This window comes from Coturnix japonica, chromosome 5, assembly GCF_054131305.1.
Source record: "Coturnix japonica strain WE chromosome 5, WE-NBRP24, whole genome shotgun sequence".
NCBI lineage: Eukaryota > Metazoa > Chordata > Aves > Galliformes > Phasianidae > Coturnix > Coturnix japonica.
This window is the reverse complement of record NC_140667.1, coordinates 23,827,918-23,854,191: the sequence shown is the minus strand read 5'-3', so window position 1 is coordinate 23,854,191 and position 26,274 is coordinate 23,827,918. Positions and strand designations below refer to the sequence as shown.

General features: G+C 48.4%; 2 protein-coding genes across 3 annotated transcripts; both read left to right on the top strand.

The window, feature by feature from the left end:
* Nucleotides 1-1,384: 1,384 nt before the first annotated feature.
* Nucleotides 1,385-5,833, top strand: SLC35C1 (solute carrier family 35 member C1). Its single transcript, XM_015864390.3, has 3 exons — nucleotides 1,385-1,685; nucleotides 1,772-2,301; nucleotides 4,196-5,833. Exons 1-3 carry the CDS (start codon nucleotides 1,549-1,551, stop codon nucleotides 4,753-4,755), a joined length of 1,227 nt encoding a protein of 408 aa, XP_015719876.2. The 5' UTR covers nucleotides 1,385-1,548; the 3' UTR covers nucleotides 4,756-5,833.
* Nucleotides 5,834-5,974: 141 nt separating this feature from the next.
* CRY2 (cryptochrome circadian regulator 2) lies at nucleotides 5,975-23,639 on the top strand. Of its 2 annotated transcripts, XM_015864389.3 has the most exons (12): nucleotides 5,975-6,184; nucleotides 8,037-8,145; nucleotides 10,980-11,122; nucleotides 15,822-16,006; nucleotides 16,556-16,644; nucleotides 17,617-17,757; nucleotides 18,250-18,561; nucleotides 19,638-19,789; nucleotides 19,919-20,121; nucleotides 20,588-20,677; nucleotides 21,039-21,180; nucleotides 21,654-23,639. In XM_015864389.3, the coding sequence occupies exons 1-11, from the start codon at nucleotides 6,000-6,002 to the stop codon at nucleotides 21,176-21,178; spliced, it is 1,749 nt and encodes a 582-aa protein (XP_015719875.2). In that variant the 5' UTR covers nucleotides 5,975-5,999; the 3' UTR covers nucleotides 21,179-21,180; nucleotides 21,654-23,639. The 2 variants fall into 2 exon arrangements, with proteins under 2 accessions (XP_015719875.2, XP_085406392.1); XM_085550266.1 differs by lacking the exons at nucleotides 5,975-6,184; nucleotides 8,037-8,145; nucleotides 10,980-11,122 and adding an exon at nucleotides 15,553-15,574.
* The last annotated feature ends 2,635 nt before the right edge of the window (nucleotides 23,640-26,274 follow it).

Below are 26,274 nucleotides of genomic sequence, written 5' to 3'. Positions count from 1 at the left end.
CTTTTTTTTCCATTTCTAATTTCTGTGCTTAGTTTGGAGAAGACAGCTTGAAAAGCGTGAGCGAAACGCAGAGGAAAAAAGATCTCTATCTGGCCCTCGCACTGTCAAACTTGCTTCATCACTGGTAGGAAAGGTATCTTTGAAATTCAAGGTGTGTGCAGTACTGAAGCCATGTGCATGTGTAAGTGCAGAGCTGCTGGGAGGGCAGTAAACACCGCAGACCTTGCCCTGGAAATCACTTGAAATTGTGCTTTCTGCAGGTGGCAGCCCCAGGTCAGCCAACATGAGGTCCTCCAGCAGAGCCTGCTGAACTGGGGGGTCGGAATTGTACAAAGCAATGTTTGACACTGAGCTCAGGGCTGCCTCCCATCGCCACGTGCTCTCCAGCTTTTCATTCAGCAGCCTGATTGTTCAGCACTATGAATTTGCGACATGATGGAGGGTTTGGTATTGAACAGGCTCCTTTATTAGAAAGCGCTGTTTAGAGAAGGTGGGACACGTTGGCGGGTGGGCGCAGGCAGATGGGGGCTTTATGCCCTATGCCATGATCCAGGGCTGCGGGTCAGTCCCTTCAGCCTACATCCACCCCTCGGAAGCAGCGTGTTGCTGCACACTTGCATTGCAGCAGGAGGTGCAGAGTTCAGCACCGCCCACACGCCAGTCACGCAGCAGTGAACAGCAGCGACATTTTTATGCTTAGATTTACACGTTGGCACGGCAGGAAGAGCAATAAAGCAGCCAGCGCTTCCCCGTGCTGCCTTTATGAGCTGTGTGCGGATGTCACGGCGCCTACTTCACTCAGGTCGTACCGGGAAGGTTTGATTTACCTCCACACAATGAGAACTTTATGCCTGCAAGTAAGACTGGCACGGGAGGGATGCTGACAGGAGACAGCAGGGCCAGTATTATTCCCAGCACTGCTGTGTGCAGCTCCTTAGTATCCAGGCGTCTTCATCCCAGCCGGCTGCCAGCCCTGGGAGCCTGAACAGGCTGCTTTGGGGAGAGGAGTTGCCTAAGAGGTGGGGAGGGGAACGGGTAGATGAGGTCTTTATTTCCCACAGTAGAACATGTAGGCTAAGAAGCCTACAGACGTTATGAGCTACGAAGTAGGTAATTTGTGCCTGAATAATCCCCCAATAAAAGAGCTGCCCTCGTGTGATGTGACACTCCATTGAGCAGAACGGGCAGCAAGAAAGGCAAGCAGAAGGAAACCACCCCCAGCCAAGCACTGGGGAGTCTATGAAAAGCGGCTGGAGCGCAGAAACTGCGATGCTGTGGGCTTCAAGAAAAGAAAAAGAAATCAAAATCGGGCGGAGCATCGGCACGGGCTGCACAAGGACCCTGTGCTCTGCTCTGCTCTGCTCTGCTCTGCTCTGCTCTGCTCTGCTCTGCTCTGCTCTGCGGAGATGCCCGGCGCCGGCCGTCCCGCTCCGTCGGGCTGGAGGTGGTTGGCCGGCCGGACGCGCTGCTGGCCGCCAGACCTCCATCGCCACTCCCCCCGGCGGGGCCCGGCCCGCCTCTCCCCGCGACCCCGCGTTCCCTCCCGCTATGGCGGCGCGGCCTGCACGACGGGGAGGCGGCGAGCGGCGCCCGCGGGGCGTGAATAAAGCGCGGCGGGCGGGGCCGCGGCGCTCCGGGAAGCGCGGGGCCGGCGGCGGCGGTGGAGGCGGCTGTCGGAGCGGAGGGTGAGCGGGGCGGGCGGCGGGAGGAGGAGGGAGGCGGCGCCGGGCCGAGCCCAGCCGGGCTGACGGGCTGCGGCCGCCATGAGCAGATCGCAGCTGACGCGGACCGGGATCTTGCGGATGGCGCTGGGCGGTGCTGCCGACCCTCTGCTGCCGGCGGAGGGCGCCGGGGGCCGGCGGGTGCCCTTCGTGCTGCGGGCCCTGCGCATCGCCCTGGTGGTCAGCCTCTACTGGTTCGTGTCCATCACCATGGTGTTCCTCAACAAGTACCTGCTGGACAGCCCCTCGCTGCGCCTCGACGCCCCGCTCTTCGTCACCTTCTTCCAGTGCGCCGTGACGGCCGCCCTGTGCCTCGGCCTCAGCCTGGGGGCTGCCTGCGGGCCCTGCGCCGCGCTGCCCAACCTGCGCCTCGACCCCAAGGTGTCCCGCAGCGTCCTGCCCCTCTCCGTCGTCTTCATCGGCATGGTCACCTCCAACAACCTCTGCCTCAAGCACGTCGGCGTGGCCTTCTACAACGTGGGGCGCTCGCTCACCACCGTCTTCAATGTGCTGCTCTCCTATCTGCTCCTCAAGCAGACCACCTCCCTCTACGCGCTCCTGGCCTGCGGCATCATCATAGGTGAGTGGGGATGGGCCTGCACCTGTCCTAAAACGCCAGAGAGCCCAAGGAGATGCTCCTGGTGGTTGGAGGGGGACCTGGTTAACGGGACTGTGGTGTCTCCTTCTGGGCTGCAGCATGTAGATGTTCCACTGTGCACAGTAGAATTAACGCCTGCTAAAAGGTCCTTGGTTGCTCTCTTGACTCTTCGGTCCTTCTTCCTGCAGTACAGTGGAACACTAAGTTCCCACTTCCCTGCTGAGGGCTTCCTACCTGCTTTTTACAAGCATTGCTTAGCACCTCTTGGTAGGCAGAGCCACGGTAAGGGGGCTGCAGTGGCAGCTTCCTCAGGTTGAGTGGTGATCCTTTTCCTTGACTTGCTGTCACTTTAAGCACTAACAATTATCCACTTTTAATGAAGTTTCATTGCCTTTGCTTAGTACCATTCCTTTTCTGCAAAGACCACAGGAAAAACTACTTGTTTTCTACTTATTTCCAAGTGGATGTTAATGATTAACTTTGAAAACAATATCAGTGTTTATTTAAATTGCCAGCACTGTTGGGACCGTACAATGCAGAATGCCAGTTGAGATAGGATTAGTTAGTCAAATCAAGCATAAATCACCACCAGAAAATCTGGTTGTGTGGTAAGAACGTAGGGCAGGGCATTAGTGGGAATTGCTCACAAGTCTTTTGTTCCAAAGGCTCAATAAAGCCAAAAGCTGTTGTCCATCTTGGGGCCATTCACTGTCAGGAATGTTAACTTCAATCCATTTCCTGATGGACCTGTGTTCATGCTGGTGTTTAGACAAGCAGATGGATTTCAATAAGGCAAACATAGTTCTCTCCATAAGAGCTAACAGGGGGCCACTCTGGCTGAATAGCTGCCCTCCCCAGGTGATGCAAGCAGCTGGCATCTAGTCTAATCTGACCTAGTCTAATGGTCAGATGTTCTCCAAGTCTGTGGTGCTTTCCAGCCTTCCAGGCTACTTTAAGGCTCAATCTCCCAGCTCCTTCTTCTGCAATAGATGCATTGTCTGTATGCCTGCCAGCATAGCCAGGCATCCTTTGTACCCTGACACAGGGTTCTTCCTGTCTTCTTTCTATGCATTGAACTTGTTTGGACTTAGGCTTAGTTTAAAGCACATGTAGGGTGCTTTGCAGGCAGCTTCCCACATGGCTCCCAATATGAAGCAGCTAATGCAAAGGCATTGCAATACTCCATCAATAGATGATCTCCCTGTTTATATTCTGCTGATAAGGTGGATGGGGAGAAGTCTCTCTGCCCTGGAGCCTTCATCTCCCATTTCAGAGATGGTTAAAGAGTGAGCATCAAAGTTTAATGCAGTGAAGACATCTTTCTGCCTTGCGCCCTCTTTTTGATCAAGTTCTTTAGTGTTACACCCATATGTAATACTTTCCATCTTTCCACAGCTTATCTGTCTGTTATTGCTAACAGCGCAGCAAATCCTGGGTGGGGGTGTGAGGCTTTTATTCTAATTTTCTTTAAACTTTCAGGATAAGAGGAATGTGTCGCTGTGTGTCCAGTTTGATCTCTTTGCAATTAAAATCATTCGGTCTCCTTCTGAAAGTGACCCATATACAAAGAATAGCGTTAGCTTTTGTTCTCAGCTTTTTGGAGTAATAGTTTCTGAGCTCTTGCTGCTTTCTCAGTGTGGGAATCAGTCCTCTGAGGCCAACAGATAGCACAATTAATTACCTGCACTCCTAAAATAAATCTTCCCAGGACAGTAATCGTGACACTTTGTGGGTTAACATAATAGAAAGGGGAAGCCTTCAATCCTGTCTCTGCTTGTGGCTGTGGTTTTTCAGTATAAGGTAGATGATGAATCACTGACTTGTGTGTTTTGAGTCCTTTGGCAGTTCAGATGATACCTGATTTCTTTAATTGCAGGTGGCTTCTGGCTGGGTGTTGACCAGGAAGGAGCAGAGGGCACTCTGTCATGGACAGGTATCATCTTTGGGATCTTAGCAAGCCTGTGTGTCTCACTCAACGCCATCTACACCAAGAAAGTGCTGCCTGTGGTGGATGGTAGCATCTGGCACCTGACCTTCTACAACAACGTGAATGCTTGTGTCCTGTTCCTCCCACTCATGATGATCACGGGCGAGTTCCACACCCTCTACCACTTTGACAAGCTGGGAAACCCCAGCTTTTGGGGTATGATGACCCTGGGGGGATTGTTTGGCTTTGCCATTGGGTATGTGACTGGACTGCAGATCAAGTTTACCAGCCCACTCACCCACAATGTCTCTGGGACAGCCAAAGCCTGCGCCCAAACAGTTCTGGCTGTTGTCTACTTTGAAGAGACCAAGAGCTTATTGTGGTGGACCAGTAACTTGATGGTTCTGGGGGGTTCCTTTGCCTACACGTGGGTAAAAGGGTTGGAGATGAGAAAAGCACAAGAGGATCCTAATCTCAAAAGCAGTGAAAAAAATGAGACTGGTGTGTAGGAAGGTCCAGCCTGCACCTCTGTTTCTACACCTGGGGAGTTAACTTTCAGTACTCCTTCCTGGGGAGAAGAGCAAGGAGCAGGAAAAGTATTCACCTGCAGCAAATGGGGAGCTGTGTCAGGAACCAGAGCCAAAGAACTAACTGACTTATGTTTTATCCATGGATCTCCCCATCTCAGAGGCAGGGTGAGAGCACGTGTTCTGGAGAATTAGCAGACTGGGTTGTTTTTTTTTTTTGTGGTCATTTTGTAAAATGGATATTGCTATTGACCTAGTCTGACTAATTTCTGTCATTGGCTGGGGAGGGGTGGGGGGTGAGGGGCCATGGGCAAAGAATGGGGTGGGAGCTCTGTATAGTTAGGAGTCTAGAATGAAGTAAGGGTCTGAAGTTACAAAATCCTGGAGCTCTGTGTGTGGGAGGATCAGGTGGCCGAGCTGTTGGGGATGGTTGCCTGTAAACTCTTCTGCTGCACAAAAGGGGAAAAGAAGAAAAAGAAAGGAAAAAGCAAGCAAACAAACAAAACAAAAAAAAAAGTAGATGGCAATAGCAGTTATTCCTATTGCCTAGTTCAGTGCCAAGGACTGGAGATTCCCTCCCTTCTGGTTCTCTACAAGCCGAAGACACAGTGGTGCCTCTCGATCCCCTTTCCCAGAGTCAATGTCTTGTCCTGCAGAGATCTATACTGCCTGTTTCTCATATCTGGTTTCTTACTTGGGGAATTATGTTCAGAAGCAGGGATAAAACTTCTCATTCCCTTTTCCTGAGAGGGAGAGCATGCTCTCTGAAGTGACCGGCCTTACATCAGCCCTCTGAAACACAATGGTAGCACGGTGAGTTACCTGTGCTACTCCTGCAGAGGAGCAAGGTTGGCATCTGCCTTTCTCAGTGATGAGATGGAGAGTTGTTTTCCATTGTGCTTCCTTCAGAAGGATGTGTGCTGCGCCATCTTTGGTGTCTGCGGTTCGGTTTATCCCCTTATCCCCTCCGTTCCGGCGAACCCTTCGCTAAAAATAACACCTTCGGAATGTCGCATTTTGTAATCCCTAAATCCAGCCCAATAAAACCCGAGTCGCTCTGCGTCCGTTCACGTTGAGGTTGTGGGAGGGGCGTGCGAGGGTGCCCGGCTGTCTCCCGTCGCGGCCATAAGGGGGCATTATAACACCGGGCCGCCTCGCCCGCCCCGGGTCCGCCCCATCTCAATCACGGCGGGGCGGTCCCGGCCCGGTAGAGGCTATTGCCCGTGATGGCGGCGGCCCCGTCCCCGCCGCGCGGCTTCTGCCGCTCCGTGCACTGGTTTCGCCGCGGACTGCGGCTCCACGACAACCCGGCTCTGCAGGCGGCTCTGCGGGGCGCCGCCTCCATCCGCTGCATCTACATCCTGGACCCGTGGTTCGCCGCCTCCTCGGCCGTGGGCATCAACCGCTGGCGGTGAGCGGGGCTCGCTGGGGGGCTGGGGCTGCAGGGAGATCCGCGCTGGTGGTGCGGGAGGCGGCCGGGAACTTTATGTAACGTTATTAGACTTTCCCTAAGCCGGCTGCGCCTCCCCGCCTCCATCTCTCTTGTTCGTTTGGGGAGGGGGGGGTGTGTGTGCTGGGCCTGCTGTGTGGTCAAGCTGCCCGCTTCCTCCCTCTGAACGTGGGCAAACGTTTGGGGTGAGTCACGGCTGTGCAGAAAGAGAGCGCACCCAGTAGGCTGTGACGTTACATAACGCTGCCGTGCCGAGTCGCGGTGCTCCAGCCTTTGGAAATGGCGGGGCAGGTAGGGGTTCACCTGTGCGAGGCTGCCCCGTGTGCAGGTGAGCACATCCCTGCCCTCGTGTCATCCGCCGGGTGCGCTGGACGGGGCGCCCGCCTGGCTGGAAATCCTCCTAAGCGTTCCGCCATGTCACATGGCCACGCGTCAGGCTGGGGAAGCTGTGGCTGTCGCTGGCTGCTCGCCTGGCTGCGTCTGGGGGCTGCTTTGGGGCTGCTTACAAAGCATTTCTAGATGGCAGGTTGGAGAATGGCTGGAGGTCCAGCGGTGTGCTGCGGTCACCACAGTGCGGGTGTAAAAATCACAGCAATTGGTGCATCCTGGTACTGCTCGCGGCAGGAATCGGGCTGTCCGTAGAGCAGACTTTCAAGAGGCTGAAGTGCTGTTTGTACGCTGCTGACATTACTCATCTAGGAGAGCCGGAGCAATGCTCCCAGCACAGCAGTTTCTTAAAAGACCTTTATTGCAGGTGTACAGGTAGCAGTTGGTGCCACTGGCTGCTGGGCAGAAGTGTCTTAGCAAACTGCTTATGTTTATTGCAGCCCTCTTGTTTCCCAGAGGGAACCCTGGCTTAGTTTTGCTGTTTTTTCCCCTTCATTTACTTGTATTCTGAGGTCTGCGCTTCAAAGCGAGTGTTTCCTTTTAACCTGGCCTCCAGAAATGTGTCATGTTGTAAATCCCTTAATTGCATACCCTATGTAAGCTGTATAAGGCTATAACCTATGTTTGATCTTCAGAATGCCTTGGAAGGGTGCTGTTCCTGTTTAACAGATGGGAGGTGGGCAGGGAGTAAGGAAATAGTTAATTCTGGTTATCCAGACCCACTTCTGGGTCTTCTGTGCCTTGATGCTTAGCCTTTGTTGCCCCAAACCCTCAGCCCCTTCTCCAGAAGTGCAGAGGGATCTTGTTCTACCACCAAGCTTGCAATTCCCATTACAGTAATACAGCTGAGTAGAGAGCTGACCTTCGCTGTTTGCAGAGCAGCTGTAGGTTAGCCTTCCTCTTAACTGTATGTGGTTTTAAGAGAGCTTTTGCAGATACCCGAGTCTTCCAGGTCACACTGCATAGTGGGCATGTAGGAGTGGGGGAGAGGCAGAGGTTAGCAGACGTGCTAACCAAGGGCTGTGAGTTTCCCAGCAGCACCACGTGCTGTTGCAGAGATTAAAGTTTTAAAGCTGGTGTCTTTCTCAGGGCTAGACAAACAAACTGGAGTTAAGACATATGGTAGTGGAGGCAAAGACTGGACAGATTAAGTTGTTTCATGGCAAAATGAAGAGTCAGTAAGATGCAACATTAAGAATTAAAACGCATAAATGCAAAAAGCACTGGCTGGTGCAGCAGTCTCATAACTGTAGACAAACTAGGGATGAATAAGAAGTTTTGCTTGTTTGGTGTTTTTGTTTATTTTTGTCCTAACTTTCAGTTTGATTGGTGATGCAGATTTGTTGGACTCCACTTGAGCTTCCTCACTTGTCTTTGGCTGTAGCCGGCCTGGCTGGTGGTAACTGCTCTTTTTGCTTCTCTGCAGATTTCTGCTCCAGTCTCTGGAAGATCTGGACAATAGTTTAAGGAAACTCAACTCTCGCTTGTTTGTGGTACGAGGACAGCCGACAGATGTCTTCCCAAGACTTTTTAAAGTAAGAGAATACACTCTGTTTTCCTCGCTGTACTTCAGAAAAGTGATGTCCCATTGTTGTAGATGACTTGGCTTCTTGTTAGCTTCAGTGCTATCCATTATGGCAAACTTAGGAGCTGTACATACTCTTGTACACAACCTTACAAGCAAGTGAGTAGAGTGTAATCCGTTGCTGGGGTACCTGTACTTCGCATTCTGGAATGGTGGCTTTTTGCCTTTGCTTTTGCACGTCAGGCCTCACAGGACTGTACTGCAGTCTTGCTGCCTTTACTCAGTAGGAGCGTCATATCCATGTGCCTTTAGAAACAGCTGAAACAACAACAACAACAAAAAGCATATTGATCTGCAGGTGAAGTGCGAATGAGGCTTTGTGTCATCATTTCAAAATTCAGAAGCTTTTGTGCTAGCTGACCTTCCTTGTCTGCTTCTATTCAAGGCTGCAGTTAGGCACCTCAGCAGCAAAACACAGCTTAGGTCCAAGCTCCTTGTTGATGTACTGTTTAGGACAATGGAATATGCACTGACCTCTGTGGTCGATGATGGATTGGTGGGGTATGTTTCTAAAGTGATACTTCAGTACTGCAGACTGTGAGATGGGCAAGGCTGGCAAGAGTATCTCCTGTAATACAAAGGCTCCTCAAGTGTTAGAAGTGTATGACTCATTCTTCTCTGTCACATCGTAACGTTGTTTTGCCATCATCTTTGAAGCTTTCTGGCAGCATCTTTGCTGGAATGACAAAGCTACAGGAAAACAGGGTTCACCATGGTCTTATAAGCTGTGTTTGTCATATAGATTGTACTTTAGGGATGGTTGACAGAAGTAGTGCCCCCAAAGCCTGCTGTAACCCAGCTGCAGAAAAGAAAAGGTAAACTTGAGTCAGCACCCTCCTGCTGTATGTTATCCTGATGTATATTTGTGGGAGGAGTGCAGTCTTGGGGAGGGGAATAGTGTATGCAGATCAGAAAGTGCACCAGTGTTTATTTTGGCTTCTGCAGGTTAGCACGTGACAGAACTTATGTGCTTCTTTCAGCCTTTTTAGAGACTGCGTTATTTTTATCTTTTGATCTGCAAACAAGTCTAAGCTATTAGTAGCCCATGCCCTCCTTATTTTAGTTCAAGGACTGGGTACTTGCAAGCTAAGTGAAACTGTGTGGGAGAAATATACCCATTCTGATCAAAGAAACAGAGAAGTAGTCAGTAGGGTCTGAGGTTTGGACATATGGTTGTGAGATCAGCCAGGCCTGGGGGTTGGTACAATCTCTTCTGACTGGGCAGGCAGTTCAGTGGATATCTTACATGTGCTCTTAACAGAGTTGGTGGGTTTTTTGTTTTCTTTTTCATTCTACTACAAGGTAATTGTGTGGCTTTTGTGGGAATTCAGGCCTCTCCTGAGCTGATAAACTGAGCAGCAAATACTGGATAAATGAATGGCAGCAGCTTGTGCTTTGCTCTCAGCTGTTGTGTGGAGCTGACACATGTGGTAATGCAGCACTTACGTCCAATTAATTTCTGCTCTTGCTGCTGGGAGCTGAGCTGTGTTGTTGGTAACAGTTGCTGCAGTGGCACTGTGTGCATGGGTACAGTGAGGCAGGCAGATGAAGTGTACACATTAGCTCTGCTTTAAACTTCGTAGTAATATAGGATTTTTGTCACCTGCTGTGGTACATACGTGTTGTAGTTCTCTTTCCTTCCTAATAGTAATTTTACGATTCAAGGCAAGCTTATATGGTTGTTTTCTGCTTCTAAACTCCCATCCCAGTCTTGAGTCTTTGTTTTTAAATGATCATTAATGAACTAATAATGTCTGTTCCTTGTGCAGTGCTTGTGTTTCTGATGCCTCTTAGGTCTGGTTCTGAGATGGAAGAGACCATCCTGTGCTTACAGAAGTGACTCACTGTCTCACTTGGAGACTGGTTCACATCTTGCTTGTGTGCAGGTTTTTTTAAGTGTCTCTATAGATTTCTGGCTGTGTTTGACTAGAGTGTTTGCTAAACAAATCTGTGGGCTGCTGCTCTGTTTGATGGATGCCTCCTGAGGGTCACTGTGGAAACCATTAAGCCTCTTCTCATAGGATTCATTTTCTGAGGAAAACTAGGCCATAGTCTTTGAGAGGAAACTATGCAGTGCCAAAGCCTGGAAGAGGCAGAGAGCTATTTCATAAGGCCTTTGTGAGAGATCTGCTGCAGGTATGAGATAAAAAATGGATTTATGGATCCACTAGGCTGAATAGAAGTTCTACCTTTGGAGAGTTAATCATTTCAATCTGAATTGTAGTATCATACATTACTTTTTGGAGCAGAGATGTCTGCTAAGTTTGTCCTTTTCCCAATACCACATTTCTTGCTTTTAGCTTGGGCAGTGGTCTTCTATTGTACAATGGCTTTATAGGGAGACATGGGAAAAGAATTAAGTGTATTCTCTTTAGTTGATAGTAGTCTGCATGCAATCCTTGCTCAGAAGTTTATATTTTTGTATTGAAAGATTTCTCTGAAATCATCTTTTTGCAAATACTGGAATGGGATGGCAGGGTTTCTTTTGGATACAACCAAACAAGGTGGTGTTAGGTCAAGTTGTAAGCTAAGAACATAAATAGAGAAGAACTCCAGCCTCCTTTTGTGTGGTTCAAACCCAGCTTTCAGGAATTTGCACAGCATTTGCCAGAGCTGATAAAATTATTGGTTCTTCCGTTACTCCAATGACAGACTGCTGTTCTCCACAGGAAGCTTCCCTAAGTTCCCAGGAGCTGACAGTAGCAATTACAACTTCAATGATTTAGTAATAGTGCTGGTTAAAAAGGTTTTCTTTTTGGCACCTGCTTGTGTTATTTCTTACAGGAATGGGGAGTCACTCGTCTCACCTTTGAATACGACTCAGAACCATTTGGCAAGGAGAGAGATGCAGCTATTATCAAACTGGCCAAGGAGGCTGGTGTGGAAGTGGTCATTGAGAACTCCCACACGCTCTACGACCTGGACAGGTAAGGGCAAAGTGCTGCCTCAGCTGGGATTGCTGTGGCTGGGAAGACCTCGGTCTCCTCATTTACTTCGGTTACTGTATGTTGATCTCTGTCATCCCTTGTGAGCTTGGAAGGTGTCGCCAGGATTACTCTGCGCACTCCAGCTTTTGATTAGAGTGCGTCAATATGCAGACAGTGACGTGAATGTATAGAAAGGTGTTGCCTCAGGCTAACTAATCTGTACTTTACTGTCATTTAAGTTGCTCCGCTGTGTCCTATTGATTGATTTCCTTGGGCATGACCTGTCTGTGTGGACTGCTTTTTTTTACTTCACTGTATTAAAGGTGTCCGAGTTATTGTCTCAAACAGAGACAATAAAGGCAGGGCTTTAACAGATGGATGTGCCAGGACAACTGGAAGAAGTAGAACAAGGTAGATTGGGGCAAACTTACCTTCTTCTAAAATCTGAAGGCCTTGTCTTTATTGTGCATTTGTTATGGCAAAGTCTTTCCTATATCTTGAGGTTGGTTTATTTATATGTAGGTAAGGTTGGCTTAAGACAGTTTTTCAGCTAAGACTATACAATATGCTTGACTTGAACCATGTTTCAGTGTTATTCTTATAGGCTGATTTCCTTTTCTTTTTTTCCTTTAGATGACTCATATCAGTAATGTTGAATGTAGTTTTCCTCCTTTAAATCTTTAGTATATGTAATTTCCTGTGTGAAAGAGCACTGCAGTTTAGCATGTGCTATGTGGAAATGTTTACATGTGGGGTAGGGGAATTCTTCACCTCTCTCATAAGGAGGAACTCCTCTCTACCTTTCTTGCATTAGAAGATGCTATGAACACTTAATTTATCCTCACTTCTTCAGCACCCCTCACACCCTTAATTCTGTCCTCCTTGTCTTTTCCCACTTGGAGAGTCTTAGCTTATTTACATTTTCAATTGGAGTCTGTTCTGCAGCTGTTCTGATGTTTTTTTGTTGTCTTACTTTGTATTTCTGTGTGCTTATGGGGTGATATGGAGGGTGAAGAACTGTAGCTGGTGTTCAAGGTGTAGGAGCAACACGCATTCACTTAGTGCTGTAATATCCTTCTTTCAGCAGTCACCAGTGTTTTTGTTAGTTTGCTTTTCTGACTGTCATTGGGCTGATGTTTGTGAGAATCTTATCAGGTGCCTTCCAAAACTCCTGGTGGAATCTGTTAGCCAGATATGCCCTGCTCCTGAGCTTAATATGGCTAATAGATTGAGGGGCACAACTTCCCATTACCAAGGCTAGTTTAACCCTCCAGCATATTGTACATAGCCATTTGTTCACTGGTCCTATTAGTATTTTCTACTAATCTGCCCAACATATCAAGCTTTCTGTTCAGTAGTCCCTCTGATGCCCTGAAGTGCTTTTTAAATCTCACTTCATGCTCACTTTCTTGCCTCCTCACTATGTGGATAGTTTTAAGGCAAATGATATTTAGTTGCAGCAGCCTGGCTACTTCTTTACATCCTTCAGAACTCCTGGCTACATGTTGGCTGGTTCTGGCAACTGTTTCTGTTCAATATCAGTTTTGTTACATGCTTCTTGTTTCTGCTTAGCATGCTTTCTTTTTTCTAATGCCGTCCTCAAAATGAAAGCCAGTGTTGTGTAATTGATCCCAGGAGGATGCTGAATTGATGCATGCCAGAGTTACGCTTGGAGCAGATGTGGTAACTAACACTTTTGGCTATACCATATACCTCAGCTATACCTGCTGCCTAAGACAACATTGTAAGTTGTCTTTCCATCTTATGGACCCTTGATCAGTTGTTCCATGGAGCATTCATTTATAGCAGCTAGAAAACAGTTCTTGCCAGACCATGGGTTGTGACAATTGCCTGGTCTCTGCAGAGTCAGTCGAAGTCTCCAATTACTCTGACATTTCCAGGTTCTTGGTGTCTCTGGGGTTTCTCAGCAGGTAGTACTGCAGTTCTGAGACTGTATTCCTCTTGGAAGTCTCTCTCAGGCAGGGCGTATCGCCCTCCGGTCATGTTATCCAGTCTTCTAACTCATGGAATGTATTATTCCTCTGCTTGTTCCTTTTTTTTACTTGTATTGTTTGTAACTGAGTGTTGGTGGCCTTATCTTGCTTTAATCAAATTTCTGACAAGACTATCAGGCCTGTTTTTGAGCAACACTGACTGATCTTTCACTTAAATTAATGGTTCCAGCCATCCTTCCCTTCTCACCTGCAGTATGTTCTGAACACTACCACCAGAGCTCCTTTTTGACATCTACCAAGAACCTGTTCTGTTAACTTGTGAGTCCTCTCTGGTACCACCAGTGTAGCTGTTTCGTTATCAGAGCCTCTTTCCCCTTCTCTCGCCCAGACAAAGTGAGGGCTGTGCAGAATCAGTATCAGTCCTGGAAAAGAACCCTAAAAACCTGGAGACACGCAGTCCAGATCATCTGTGTTCGAGCTGTAGGATTCAGACAGCATAGATAATCTCTTAGATATCAGCTTAGCCTGCTCAAAGGCTTTCCTTGACCATTATTCTGTCTGACAACTTCCAGCTGACGGGTTGTTTTGTCCCTTCTCTGGATCTTCCTGTTCTCTTCTCCTAGGGATGTAAATCCTCTGCAGCCTGCTTGCTGACAGTCAGTCTATTGGTTTCTGTAATCCCAGACAGGCCTGGGTCGTGCTGGGCGTGCGGTGTTGGCCAGAAAGGAGCACTGTGAACCTGACTGTATGTAGCACATATTAGGAGTGGCTGTACCTCAGACACTCCTGTCAGATGGAAGTAATTAAATGCCTTTCAATAGCAGTGCTGGCTAACTCAAAGGAACCAAGTTACATATTGTGGTGGTTCTGCCATTTGTGATTACACCGTGCCAAATAAGTGCTTTGATTCCATCTTTGAAGTCATTTAAAGTTTTTTATGCCAGACCTTGGTGCCCTGGGGGCAGGTATTCTCTCCCTGCGCTGACACTCAGCCTGTTGTAATGTCACCACTCCGTCTCTCACGTGCTTATACATCTGCAGATGTTGAATTGTTCATCCTCTGTCCAGTGTCTGTTGTGTAACATATCAGCTGATTATCTATCTTCTCTTTGAATCCAGAGAAATGCTGTTCATTTCATCTATGATTAGCCCTACAAAGGCTTATGTATGGGTGCAATTGTATAAGCTGAAGAGGTTCATTGAATAGTATTGGTGAAATCCTGGGAGTGGTGGTCTTGTTAATCTGTGACCTGGGCTGTGTAGGAGAAAGTCTTGTGAGATTGTATGGCTTGGGTTAGAAGGATACTAGGAGGAGGGGATGGAATCTGCTTGCAGGGCTTCCCATAAAAGCTGTGTGCATTAGGTTGAACTGTACGACACACAGTATGTATTGTATAATACCCAATATTGTACAAAGCCTGGGATCTGGTACTTCTTTTCATGGCAGTATTGGGCAAGATGCAAATTTTGTTGCATAATAGCAGTGTCAGGTGCTGTAAAATGTGCCGTTTGTTCTAGTCCCATCTCTTAATGATTTGTGCCCCAGATCCGGCAGCTGGCTATTTGGGAAGCTGTGGCAGGGAACTACTGATGATGTCAGCCAGGGACAGCAGCGCTCACCTGCAAGTCGCCATGCTTTGCTCTATTAGCTGTTTGCTCACAGAACCTGTGGGTCTCAGGCTGAGCTGTGGTGGTTCTAAAGCCTTCCTGGAGCGCTTGCTTCACTGGAAAGATCCTGTGGCCTGGGTGGCACTGAGGAGCAGAGCCCAACATCACAGTTCAACTCAGCATGGCAAAGCAGAGCACACGTGAGGGCGGCTAAGGGCTGGGAAAGCCGGCATGTCGCTCCTCCTCACCACACGTGCAGCTGCCAGGAAGGGCAGGGAAGGCACATGGTGGTGGCTGAAGTGCTGGGCTCCAAGCCCAGCCCCTTGCATAAGCTGTTGACTGTACGGGGTGGGGAAGGCAGTGCTGCTGCAGCTCTGTGTGAGCTGTGGGGTTGGCCGCCTCTGCTTTATGTAATGCTGGCTTTCCTCTGCCGCCTGCCTTGCTGTTAACTCCTTCCTTACTTTGGGTTCCCAAAGGTCTCTATGCAAGGCAAACTGAAGCAAACTAAGTCTGCACTAACCTAGCAGGCTGCAGGCGCTCAGTGAACAGAGAGATGAGGAATTGTAGCTGCTTGTTTTGTCCCGTAGTCAGACACAGGTGAAAAAACCTGAGACAGGTCTGCCCATGACTTCATGTTGTGGGCAAGCACGGTGCCTGCTCTAATCAGAGAGGAATGATGCAAAGTGGGATTTGTCTCATCTGGGATGGGTGGAGGGAGGGATCACCATCAGTCTGGGACTTGTTGTGGCAGACAGGGAGGGAGGTAAGGTCGGAAATGGGCCAGGACATGGTGGGGAAACAGATGCAGGTCTGGGATTTGTCGGCTTAAGGAGTATTCAGGCTGAGATTTCCTTCAGAAGTCTGGTGAAGAGCGCTGGGAGCAGTAATGGTAAGCCTGATGCAGCAGAGCTGGGTTTCTTTTTCCCATGGAGAATGATTACTGCGAGGTTTTTGTTTTGTGTTTTCATTTTAAATATCCCTTTGAGGGATGCATCAAGTGCAAGCTGTATCTGTAAAGATTTCTGTATCCGAAGTGAAAGGCTATCGTGAGCAGAGACAGCAGTTTGGCTGTCATTTTCTTGTCCTTCCTGTGGCAGCCAGGCCGAGTTATGTCACTTTGCTTATTTTGTTTCCAGAATAATAGAGCTGAATGGCAACAAGCCACCCCTCACCTACAAGCGCTTCCAGGCCATCATTAGCCGTATGGAGCTCCCAAAGAAGCCAGTGAGCAGCATAGTAAGCCAGCAGATGGAGACGTGTAAAGTAGATATCCAGGAGAACCATGACGACGTGTATGGGGTCCCATCCCTGGAAGAGCTGGGTATGTATTGTGAGTGAAGCTGGGGTTAACTGCCAGTCAAAATGGGCTCTATTGAAGCTGCTTCTGATGACTGGCACCTACCCAGGACAGCTCCAGTGTTGTCTTCCTGCCCTGCAGGCAGCTTAATGTTTTCAGCAGGTGCCAGGCTTTGTGAGAGGAAAGTGCTGCTGCTTTTGCACTTTCCGTTGATGCACAACATCCCTTTTAGCATTACTCTGAAATGTTCTGCATCTGCCCTTAGGTTTTCTGCTATTCTGAGCACATAACCACTGTATCAGTGTCTCATGTCCCTGCCAGCTGCTGTCCTCCTACTGTTGTCCTCAACAGGTTGTATAACAGACCCAGAGAGGAAAACTAACGGTGTTCCAGGCACATGTCACTTCATTCACTTACTGTCAAGCACTGCCAACTTGAGAGTTTAGCTTGCTGTGGAAGGACTGGAGTAGCAAGTCAGCCATATTAAGCAACCACAGCATTTAGTGTGTATTGACGCTGCTAACATTTATTCCCATCTGTACTGTTCATATCATACAAAGTTCTTTCCCTCAGGCTTCCCTACAGATGGTCTTGCCCCTGCAGTTTGGCAAGGAGGGGAGACGGAGGCCCTGGCACGGCTGGATAAACACTTGGAAAGAAAGGTAATCCCTTCTCCTGTTTAAGGGATCATTCCTGCAGCTTTGGGCTCCAGTCGAAAAAAAAGAAGTTGAACATTAGCCATTGCTCTCTCTTCCTGCTTATCTTAGCAATGGCCCTTACATTGGCCTATGCAGGCCCACGTGATGTTGTTGGAGTACTTCTGTCATCTTGGATTGTGTGGGGATGAAGGAACTCCTGGGTTTCTTCAAACCCAATGTAGTAAAACTGTATTAGCTGTGCCACTGTTAGAAGCACATAAGATTCTACTCTTTTTTTTTTTTTTTCTCGCTCCATTTCATTTAGAGGAATGCAAACTTGGAAACTCTCATCCAAGTTGCTCAGTTCCTGCTGCATGCTACGTGCCAGCTCCTTTTGTCTTTATCTGAGGTACTTGCTCATAGACAGTTACCTCTCCTGCGTATTTCACAATACTCTGTGCTCTGTGCTCAACTATCTCAGTTTCTCCTGTCAGATCTGTGTTCTTCGCTATACTGTGCATGAAGCAAACAATTTTGAAGTCATGAAATTAGATTCAGGTGCAGAAAACTTCTAGACACTTCTTGTTTTTTTTAGTTCTGGTGACAGCCATAGAGCTCAAAGTGTAAATTCTTGCCAAAGAGGGATTAAACTGTCAGCACTGAACGGGTCTGAATTTCCCCAGATACTCTAGTTTAGTGTGCAAAATGAGATAGGCAGACTTGGATGTAAACAATTGCATTAATATGCATCCCTGGGAGATCTCAGGGTTATTAGCTCCTGTATGCAAAGCAAATTTAGTCATTTTCTTGACTAAAAGGACTAGTTTAAAGCAAAGATTCTGTCTTTTTTGAATAGGGTGTGGGCACTGGAGTTGTCCACTTGAGATCTCTCCCAGCAGTAGCTGGGAGAAGTGAATAGAAGAGACTGTGCTGCCAGGCCTAAGTAAGCTGACAGATTTGGATTTGTTTTGGCTAATTTCTCCTGAATATGTTTAGGCATGGGTTGCAAATTACGAAAGACCAAGGATGAACGCCAATTCATTGCTGGCCAGCCCAACAGGACTCAGTCCCTACCTGCGTTTTGGCTGTTTGTCCTGCCGCTTATTTTACTATCGTCTCTGGGAGCTGTATAAGAAGGTAAGATAAGAAGTTTGTGGGGAGGGCAGGCTGGTTTGGAGCGTAGATGGATGCCAGTTGCCAGACACTGTGTCAGAACAGCTGCAAAAAAATGCTATTGCCTCACTTGTGTTTGTCTATTGGATAAAGCCTGTTGCTGCTATAAGAGACTTTTGGGTAAGGAAAAGGGATTGTTCTGTACCTAATTGAGCAGGTCTCGGACCTTATGGTACTCTATTCTTCAGGCTGGACTCCTGTTTTGTGAGCCACGTAGAGCTTTTTACTGTTAGTTATGGGTGGTTCAAGTCACTTGTCGGTACAACGAGTGGGCATAAAGCATGTTCTGAATCCATCACTTGGGATTTCTGGAGAAGGAGGATTCAGAATCGAGCATTATGGCAGTTGTCAGTAACAGTCTTGGGAACTGGGTATAAAGGCATGGGTGGCTTGCAACTCATCTGAGTGAAGCCAGTCCTCCCCTGCTTGTGAATACTGTTGCTCCTTCCTCTACAGGTGAAGCGAAACAGCACTCCTCCCCTCTCCCTGTATGGACAGCTTCTCTGGCGAGAGTTTTTCTATACAGCAGCCACAAACAACCCAAAGTTTGATCGCATGGAGGGGAACCCCATCTGCATCCAGATTCCCTGGGACAAGAACCCTGAAGCCTTGGCAAAATGGGCGGAGGGCAAGACAGGTTTCCCTTGGATTGATGCAATCATGACCCAACTGAGACAGGAAGGGTGGATCCACCATTTGGCCAGGCACGCCGTGGCCTGTTTCCTGACCAGGGGAGACCTCTGGATCAGCTGGGAGTCAGGAGTCAGGGTGAGTCTGACATTTCCAGAGGCTTGCAGGAGGCCATAAGGAAAACAAAGTCTCCCTGGCACTTGCTGCAAGGATGGGCACACAGGTATGGCTTTTGCTTAGCATGTAGAAGTTGCGTGGAAGAGAGGATTTGCCAGCAGGCTCCTGGCCTGCTAGCAGTCTGCTTTCCACCATAAGGGCCCAGAAAGTATTGAGTCTCCAGTTGCTGTAACAAAATGTTAGTGGAACCCATTGGTTAATATGGACTTTGGGGTTGGGTGGGCTGCCTTTTTTTTTTTTTTTTTTTTGATAAAAGTTCACTCAGTCCATCTGTTTCATTTGAAAGTTCAATGTCTTTTTATAACCGGACCTTTCTCCTTATTGCTTATTGTGTAATCCATCACCGTGCCGGTCAGGGAACGCTCCATGACTGTGAAATCAGAGTCTAAATTCTCACAAGAAAAGAGGTAAAAGACAATCCTTTGGGGACATCTGAAGGGACAAGCAGCTTGAACTTAGTGGGTGTACATACCTCCCATGAAAAAAGTGGAGGTAGATGCATCTGGTCAGAAGGCTGTCAAAGCAGAGCGCAGCTGAAAGAGCTTCAGGGTCAGATGCTAAAAGCGCTGCATATGTGCATGAATGTGAATGAGTTATTGCTGAAATCTGTCCGTCTCTTGGAGTGGAAACGAGATCTGGGACCTTCAGAGGGGTTCATTCTTCTTACTTTGGTGCTTGCTCTTCTGTGCAGCATCTGCCTGCTTCCCACAGCTGGTGCTTTGCATTTATTACACCTCTCCGGTTAGGATCAATACCCCAGGCTTGCTGTAACACTAGGTAGTGATTTAGTCTGTAGCTGCATGAGGGATTAGCCAGCATCTTATCAGTGTGAGCAGGCAGTGCCTCCCTATGTGAAGGTGTCAGGAAGTGAGATGTATTGACCAGCCACCTGGCTTCAGCCAGCAGTTTGCCTCCTTGCTGCTGCTCTGGTTTCTGAGAGCTGTTTGGTGCCTGCCATTTAATATGGCATATTGAGATGGCACAAAGTCCTGACTGGGGGAGCTCACACTCACTGTCTGTTCCTCCAATTGCTGCAGGTGTTTGATGAATTGTTGCTGGATGCAGATTTCAGTGTAAATGCAGGCAGCTGGATGTGGCTTTCGTGCAGCGCGTTCTTCCAGCAGTTCTTCCACTGTTACTGCCCCGTGGGCTTTGGACGTCGCACAGACCCCAGTGGTGACTATGTGAAGTGAGTAATGTGACTTGAGCTTCTTTCTTGCTTGATCTTTGAGCTTAAGTCAACTTGGGGCTTTCTGTGCATTCTGAATGCTGCCTTGCTGTGCTCTAAGTGACGTGTGCATCTTTTTACTTGTTGCAGGAGGTATCTGCCCAAGCTAAAGGGCTTCCCCTCAAGATATATCTATGAACCATGGAACGCACCAGAATCTGTACAGAAGGCAGCCAAGTGCATCATTGGAGTGGACTACCCCAAACCCATGGTGAACCATGCGGAGACCAGCCGGCTGAACATTGAACGCATGAAGCAGATCTACCAGCAGCTGTCACGCTACAGGGGGCTGTGTAAGTACCAACAGTTGCAAAACATCGTGCCTCTAACATGACATAAAATGCTTGGAATTAGGGTCATGGTTTAAAGTACATAGTAATAGTCTCTTTCTTGTCCTTGCAAGAGCAGCAGTCCCTGCCAAAGCTGCTCAGTTTCCAGATAGAGCTACATTGAGCTCTTGAACAGCTAAGAGTTGGGTTTTGTTTAAGAGTTGGTGATTGGTTCTGCACTATGTGCTACCCATGGTATATTCTTCACTTGGGGAGGGACGGGTGGGAATAGGCAGAGCATCCTACATAAATATGCTGTTAAGTCACTGTGTCTGTCTTTGACCAACCCTGAGGAAGTACAAATCAGAGCCCATCCTCGCTTGGCAGTTTAGGTGTGCTGGCTGGTGATGGCTAAGGTGTTTCCATGTGAAAGTCTTCTCCCAGCCCAAATATTTCTTGTTTCTGTTATGTTCTTCTTGCTTTCCTATAGGTTTATTGGCATCAGTTCCTTCATGTGCGGAAGACCTCAGCGGCCCAGTTACAGACTCAGCTCCAGCACAGGGCAGCAGCACCAGTACAGGTGAGGTGGGAGCGTTTGTGTATTTTGGACATAACTTTGTGTCAGCTTAAAGACTGTGTGCAGGAGAGATTCCTTTTCTAATAACAACACAAGGGGGAATGGTTTTTAAACTGAAAGAGGGGAGATATCTATTAGATGCTAGGGGGAAATTATCTATTCAGAAGGTGCTGAAACACTGGAGAAGCTGTGGGTGCCCCATCAATGGATGCACTGAAGACCAGGTTGGATGGGATCCTGGACAGCCTGATCTGCTGGGTGGCAGCCCACCCATGACAGGGGGTTGGGCCTGGATGGTCTTTAAAGGTTCCTTCCAACCCTAGCCAGTCTGTGAAGTGTTGCAGTGACTGTTCTTTCTCCACAGCAAGCAGACTGCCACAATCTGAACAGGCATCTCCAAAGCGCAAACATGAGGGAGCAGAAGAGCTGTGCACTGAAGAACTGTACAAGCGAGCCAAAGTGACAGGTCTCCCCGCTCCAGAGATCCCTGGCAAGAGTTCATGATTGTGAGTAGACCCTGGCGTGATCTGGCCTAAAATGTATTGTTCCAACAGCTAGCAAGGCTCGATTTTATTTGCTACCTGCATTTTAATGAGCAAAAATGGACTTGTCTGGGGAGAGAGGTGGTTCCTGATTGTATCTGCATAGCCCTGTGATTTGGCAGTGGTCTGCCTTCTAGTTGCTTTGCTTTTGCTCAACAAGCTGTTAACTCAGTAGTCCAGCAGAGAGCAGTACCCTATTTCTACAATAAGCACAGAGCACAGGAATGTTTGGGTTTGAGCTAGTGAGGGTTTCTTCCCCTTCGTGAAGGGTTTGCAGGCAGGTTTGCACGTGTCATGAAGACACAGGCTGGAGGAGGGGAAGGTTTTCTGCCTGAAACGCTCCATATCCCAGGATGGAAAGAGCTGGTCATATCAGCTTTTTGGTATGAGGGGAACTCAAAGTAAACGCTTTATTTTGCTTTTTTTTTTTCCTGCAGCCGTCCACAAACAGCTTGCAAGTGAAGAGTGAGGGTGCTGCAGAGGTGACCAGAGGAGCAGGAACTGCTGCCTGTGCAGGACTGGAACGTGATCTGCGACAGAAAATCGGGGGCCTCGTAAAATATGAAATTCCAATAGCTGCCACAAGGGGGCGCCGTGTAGTGTGTACGTGGGGGTGTCGGGCTTTCTGATCTCCAAAGAGCCAAATATGTCTCTTCTCAGCCATGCGCTAAATCTGCCTGTGTCTAGGAGGGCAGGAGCTTTCTTTCAGCTTGTTCACTCTCAAGTGTTTCTGTCTTTTCTGACAATGGATCAATGCATGTGACTTGCTGCATTGATAGAGAGAGCAGCATCTGCACACGTCAGCAATAGTGAATATCCTTTCTCATCGTTAGTACTAGGCAACGAGGTGTGCTAACTTCAGTTCACATTGTAGTTGGAACTGAGAAGGAAGCTGCTGGAATATCCAAAGTACCCGTCCTAGAGATAACAGGGAACGCTCTGTATCTGTTTTGTTAAGCTAGACTGGTTGGGATGAAAATGCTTCCCGAGTAAATCCAGTGATGCACTTGTCAGATGAAGAAGAAATGAAGGATAATGTGGTATAGGAACAAAGAGACACAAACTGTCTACACATTTAAAAGGCACTTAAAACTTGCCCTGCAGAAGAGTCTTGCTGCTGCCAGGTAAGCTGCAGTGCTGTTGCCTGCAATGGGCAGCTTCAGAGCAGCGTGACACGAAAGGAAAGGACTGAGAGAAGGGGAGATTCTCTGGAGAATAAGACCGTGCTTTGATGTGATTAAAGCAGTCTCTCCAAAGCTTTCTGATCCACATAATGTGGGAGCTGTACCTGGTGGGGAGAACAGCCCAGGGCTCAACGCTTTGCCACGTTTCCTTCCCTGAGTGAGAGCTCTCAAATGGAATAACCAGTATGTAGTGAGTAGCCTGTGGGGTGCCTCGTACTGATAGAGGATGGTAGCTCCTTGAAGCGAATCTTCCTTGGGCTCAAGTCTGTTGTCAGTTCTGTGTGGATGTTTGTTCTTTCCTGTATTGACATCTGTGTTTTTTGAGTTCCTACACAGTATTGTCCCTGTATCTCGTACTATGTGCGCTGCTCTGAGTTCCTATTCACATTCATGCTGGTGCAGTATAGTCTGGCAGGACAACCATGTAGCTTCCCTGCCTCTTAACCATGCACTTTTTAGCCTGGTCCTGCTACAGAATGTCATTTCAGCGCAGTGCTGGCTGAGTGCCCCTGCTTGCCTGCACACCTGAGAGGAAAAGGGATAGTGGTAGTGCAGAAGAGCCTCTGTTCTGATAGTTGTTAAGAGGGATCACATCAAGTAGTCAGTCCCATGCAGTGGGCTGCTTCTGGCACTGTTCTCATTTACTGTCCAAAACCTTTCATCCCCCACCCTGTCATAAATAGTGCAGAGCTAAACATGAGCTTATGCACCTGACAGCTTGGGGAGCTTAGTCCTTGTGACCCACTCTTACTGGGATCATCAGAGTCAGTTTTGGAGCCCAGAGCAATGGGAGCTGCAAGCAGAAATTGACTCAAATGTATCTGGGGAACCTGAAGTGGTGGAGGAAGCAAATTGGTGGTACAGCCCAGTAACCTTTCCATCCAAGTAATCTCCCTGGGACACTCACCTGTTGGGTAGACTGTCCAAGTAAGTGAGTCACTTTTCCAGCTCTTTCTTCTAAGCTACTGATCGGAGTCTCCCTAACCCAGTAATCAGCAGGTTTTGTCTCCTTCTCTCTTACCCAGACCTTGCTCCCACTGTTGGCAGGAAGGTATAAGGGAAAGGTGACCTTCCCCGCCCCATCTTCTGCTGCAGAGGGAAGAAAGGGGAAAAACATGCACTTTGTTTACTTAGACTACAGAAATAGTGAATTCTGTCATTTGGAGAGTTTTGTGCTTAGGAAATGGTCTGTAAATATGACTTTTTATATATGTGTATATATAAATGTCTTTAACCTTCTCTATGCTGTCATCTAAGTTATTTCATTTGTTAAATGGTGTTATTTTTGCTGGATCCATGGGGATAAAGAGTGCAAAATCTCCCAAGCGATCCATCATTCTTAACTATCAAAATGATCAAGGTGTGTAAAACTGGGATGAAGAAGCAGAATAGGGGATGATTGTTCTCTGTTTCCTGTAGTGTTTAGGTTTGGGCATATTCAATTAAGTTACCAGATGTAGATCCAGCACAGCTGCTGCTTCCTTACGTAGATGTGTTTGTGGGTGCTGAGCTTGACCAAGCTAAAAAACCTAAATTGCTCACTGGTTGACAGCTAAAGGAAAAACATCGATAGCTATTAGTGAAGATACCATCTTTGTTTCTAGAAAGAGCAAAGGGTTGCTGGAAGCTGTGATAACAAAGGAAGCATCGTGAAATGCGTGTCAGTAAGGAGATTTGCATTTCATGGGCTAATGTCTCAAGGCTGGCTGCAGGCTCTGACTCCATACAGGCATCCCAAAGAGGGGTTTTGTTTTCTGTCACTGAAAAATGACTCAAGGTTACAATATTTTCTTAGTAACCAGCACAACTGAGCAATTTGTTGGGAAAGCCTGACAAGAAAAAGACCAGTTTTGAAGACGGACTCTTAGCAAAGAGGTGCTGGAGACAAGAGGCTACGTGTGGCCTGTGAGGCAGGCAGTGTGTGCAATGCATTGGTGACCTGAGAGAGGTGTGGTCAAGGTGCTTGCTATTGCTCAGCTGTTCTCAGTAAGGGACTCGTGGGCTTGAGAAGTACACTGCAATGCTTCAAGTCACCGACGTAACAAAAGTGCTCTGAAACGACAGCCTGTGCCTTAGAAGATAAGAGCAAACTTGGTGCAGCTGTCTCTGCGCAGAGTGTGATAATGCAAATTAAACCTGGGGAGGTCAGTTTTGAGGTTTCGCTGTGCTGCCACAATATCTGTTCTCCTTGGCAAAGGAATTGCAGTGACATGGTTGAAGATGGAAAGTGGAGAACTGAGGATTTCTAGCAGAGTAAGTGATTTCTTCTTGTACCGAAGGTTGGGGAAATTCCCTTCTCCTGTGTCTCTTCTTTCTTCTCAAAGGAGGAGCTGGAGTGGCTCTGGGAGCAGATGGCTGAAAGGTTTGGGTGCAGAAATTGTGCCTGGGTGTGAAGGGCTGGGAGCTGGGGCTGTAGCTAATGGGGCAGGGAGGAAACTGGAGCATGACTGTACCTGGGGGCAGAGGGAGCAGCTTGGGTTAGAGCAGCTGGTTCCACTGGGGCGAGGAGTGGAAAAACCCTTCCTCAGGCCTTAATTTAAGGCTGAATTGCTCTGAATTGAACCCGGTGGTCAGACAGGCAATTTGAAAGGGTGAGACAATGGATGCCTTGTGAGCAGAGACACTGGCTGCAGCAGTTACATAGTCTCTGATTTGCAGGATATATACACGCACACACATTGCTGGGGGAGCGCAGAGGCTTTTATGTGGTGCCTGGGGAAATTCAAGATGTAACTCAATCAACTGTTTCTACCAAGCCCCTTATTAACAGCACTCTGACATCTTAGCAAAGCCTGTGGTACAAAATGAGCTGACAGCCCTTCTCACGTTGGGTAGATTGTTGTGACTGTTGTCCAGGAGTTAGGTGCAATCCTTTGCTGCAGCGTGAGGAGTTTTGCATTTTCCTGACAGCAGGAGTATGGTGTTGTGCAGTGCAGCCCTGCTGCTTGGCACAGATGGGTGCAGGTCTGCTGGGAAGCCAGCAGGTCCCAGCAGCCGCCAGGTAAGTAGTGCCAGGTGCTATCAGGATCAAGGCATGCAATGTAGCAGCAGCAGGTCACTAATAACCTTCCTCTTCCAGACCCTACCTACCATGATTGGTACCTCCATGCCAACACAGAATCAGCTGGAGAGGGGCTTCCAGAGGTAGCAGCCAAGGGTCCTGCAGTGTGTGAGTGGTTGGATGCATAGAGCAGTGGAACAGACAAAAGGCTTAAGCAGATCTCCTAGCTAGGGACACCTGGCCCCACGGGGTACCACAGTCACCCAGTGGGTGGGTGCTGGTGTCCACGCTGGCTGGGAGTTACATCAGTTCTGAGTCTGTCTGGCAGGAGGCCTAGGCTCCCATCTGAGAGCAGGACTGTGTGCCTGGAGGGCTCTGCTTGCTCTGCTCTGGCAGAGCAGCTGATGGCCTGGGTCTTGGCCAAGCAGCAATACCAGCACCTTGAAGGCAGTCAGCTCTGCAGTTTGAGACACATAGATGGACCCAGTGTCACTAAGGCAGTGCCACCCACACCAACTGGTGTTGTGGACCGCTGTATGCACTGCTACCTTCAAGGCTTCTTGAGACAGCCCACAGTGTGTGGCAGGAGAGGCCTGGGGGAGAGAACTGCTGGGAGAAGGCAGAAGGGGGTAATGTTCACCCATGGTCCAGGGAGGTACAGGCCTGTGAGGAGTGTGAGAGCACAGTGAGATCTGATCTGTGGACTCCAGGCATTCCCCTGCTGCAGGCTGAGGCCAAGGGAGGCTGGCACAGAAGGGATGCTCTAAGAGAGCAGGGGTGACTGGGTGCCCTTCCTCTTGAGAGTGGCCCTGCACGTCCCTCACCCTGGGCAGGAGCCCCCAGCACCCCCAAGCTATTGGGGCTCTTGGGTAG

Excerpts from the sequence above, each read along its gene's own strand:
- SLC35C1 (XM_015864390.3), top strand. The coding sequence starts at position 1,549 with ATGGCGGCGCGGCCTGCACGACGGGGAGGCGGCGAGCGGCGCCCGCGG. Across the intron at positions 1,686-1,771 it reads GGCGGCTGTCGGAGCGGAGG|ATCGCAGCTGACGCGGACCG; the intron begins GTGAGCGGGGCG and ends CGCCATGAGCAG. Across the intron at positions 2,302-4,195 it reads GGCCTGCGGCATCATCATAG|GTGGCTTCTGGCTGGGTGTT; the intron begins GTGAGTGGGGAT and ends CTTTAATTGCAG.
- CRY2 (XM_015864389.3), top strand. The coding sequence starts at position 6,000 with ATGGCGGCGGCCCCGTCCCCGCCGCGCGGCTTCTGCCGCTCCGTGCAC. Across the intron at positions 8,146-10,979 it reads TCTTCCCAAGACTTTTTAAA|GAATGGGGAGTCACTCGTCT; the intron begins GTAAGAGAATAC and ends TATTTCTTACAG. Across the intron at positions 16,645-17,616 it reads ATAAACACTTGGAAAGAAAG|GCATGGGTTGCAAATTACGA; the intron begins GTAATCCCTTCT and ends GAATATGTTTAG.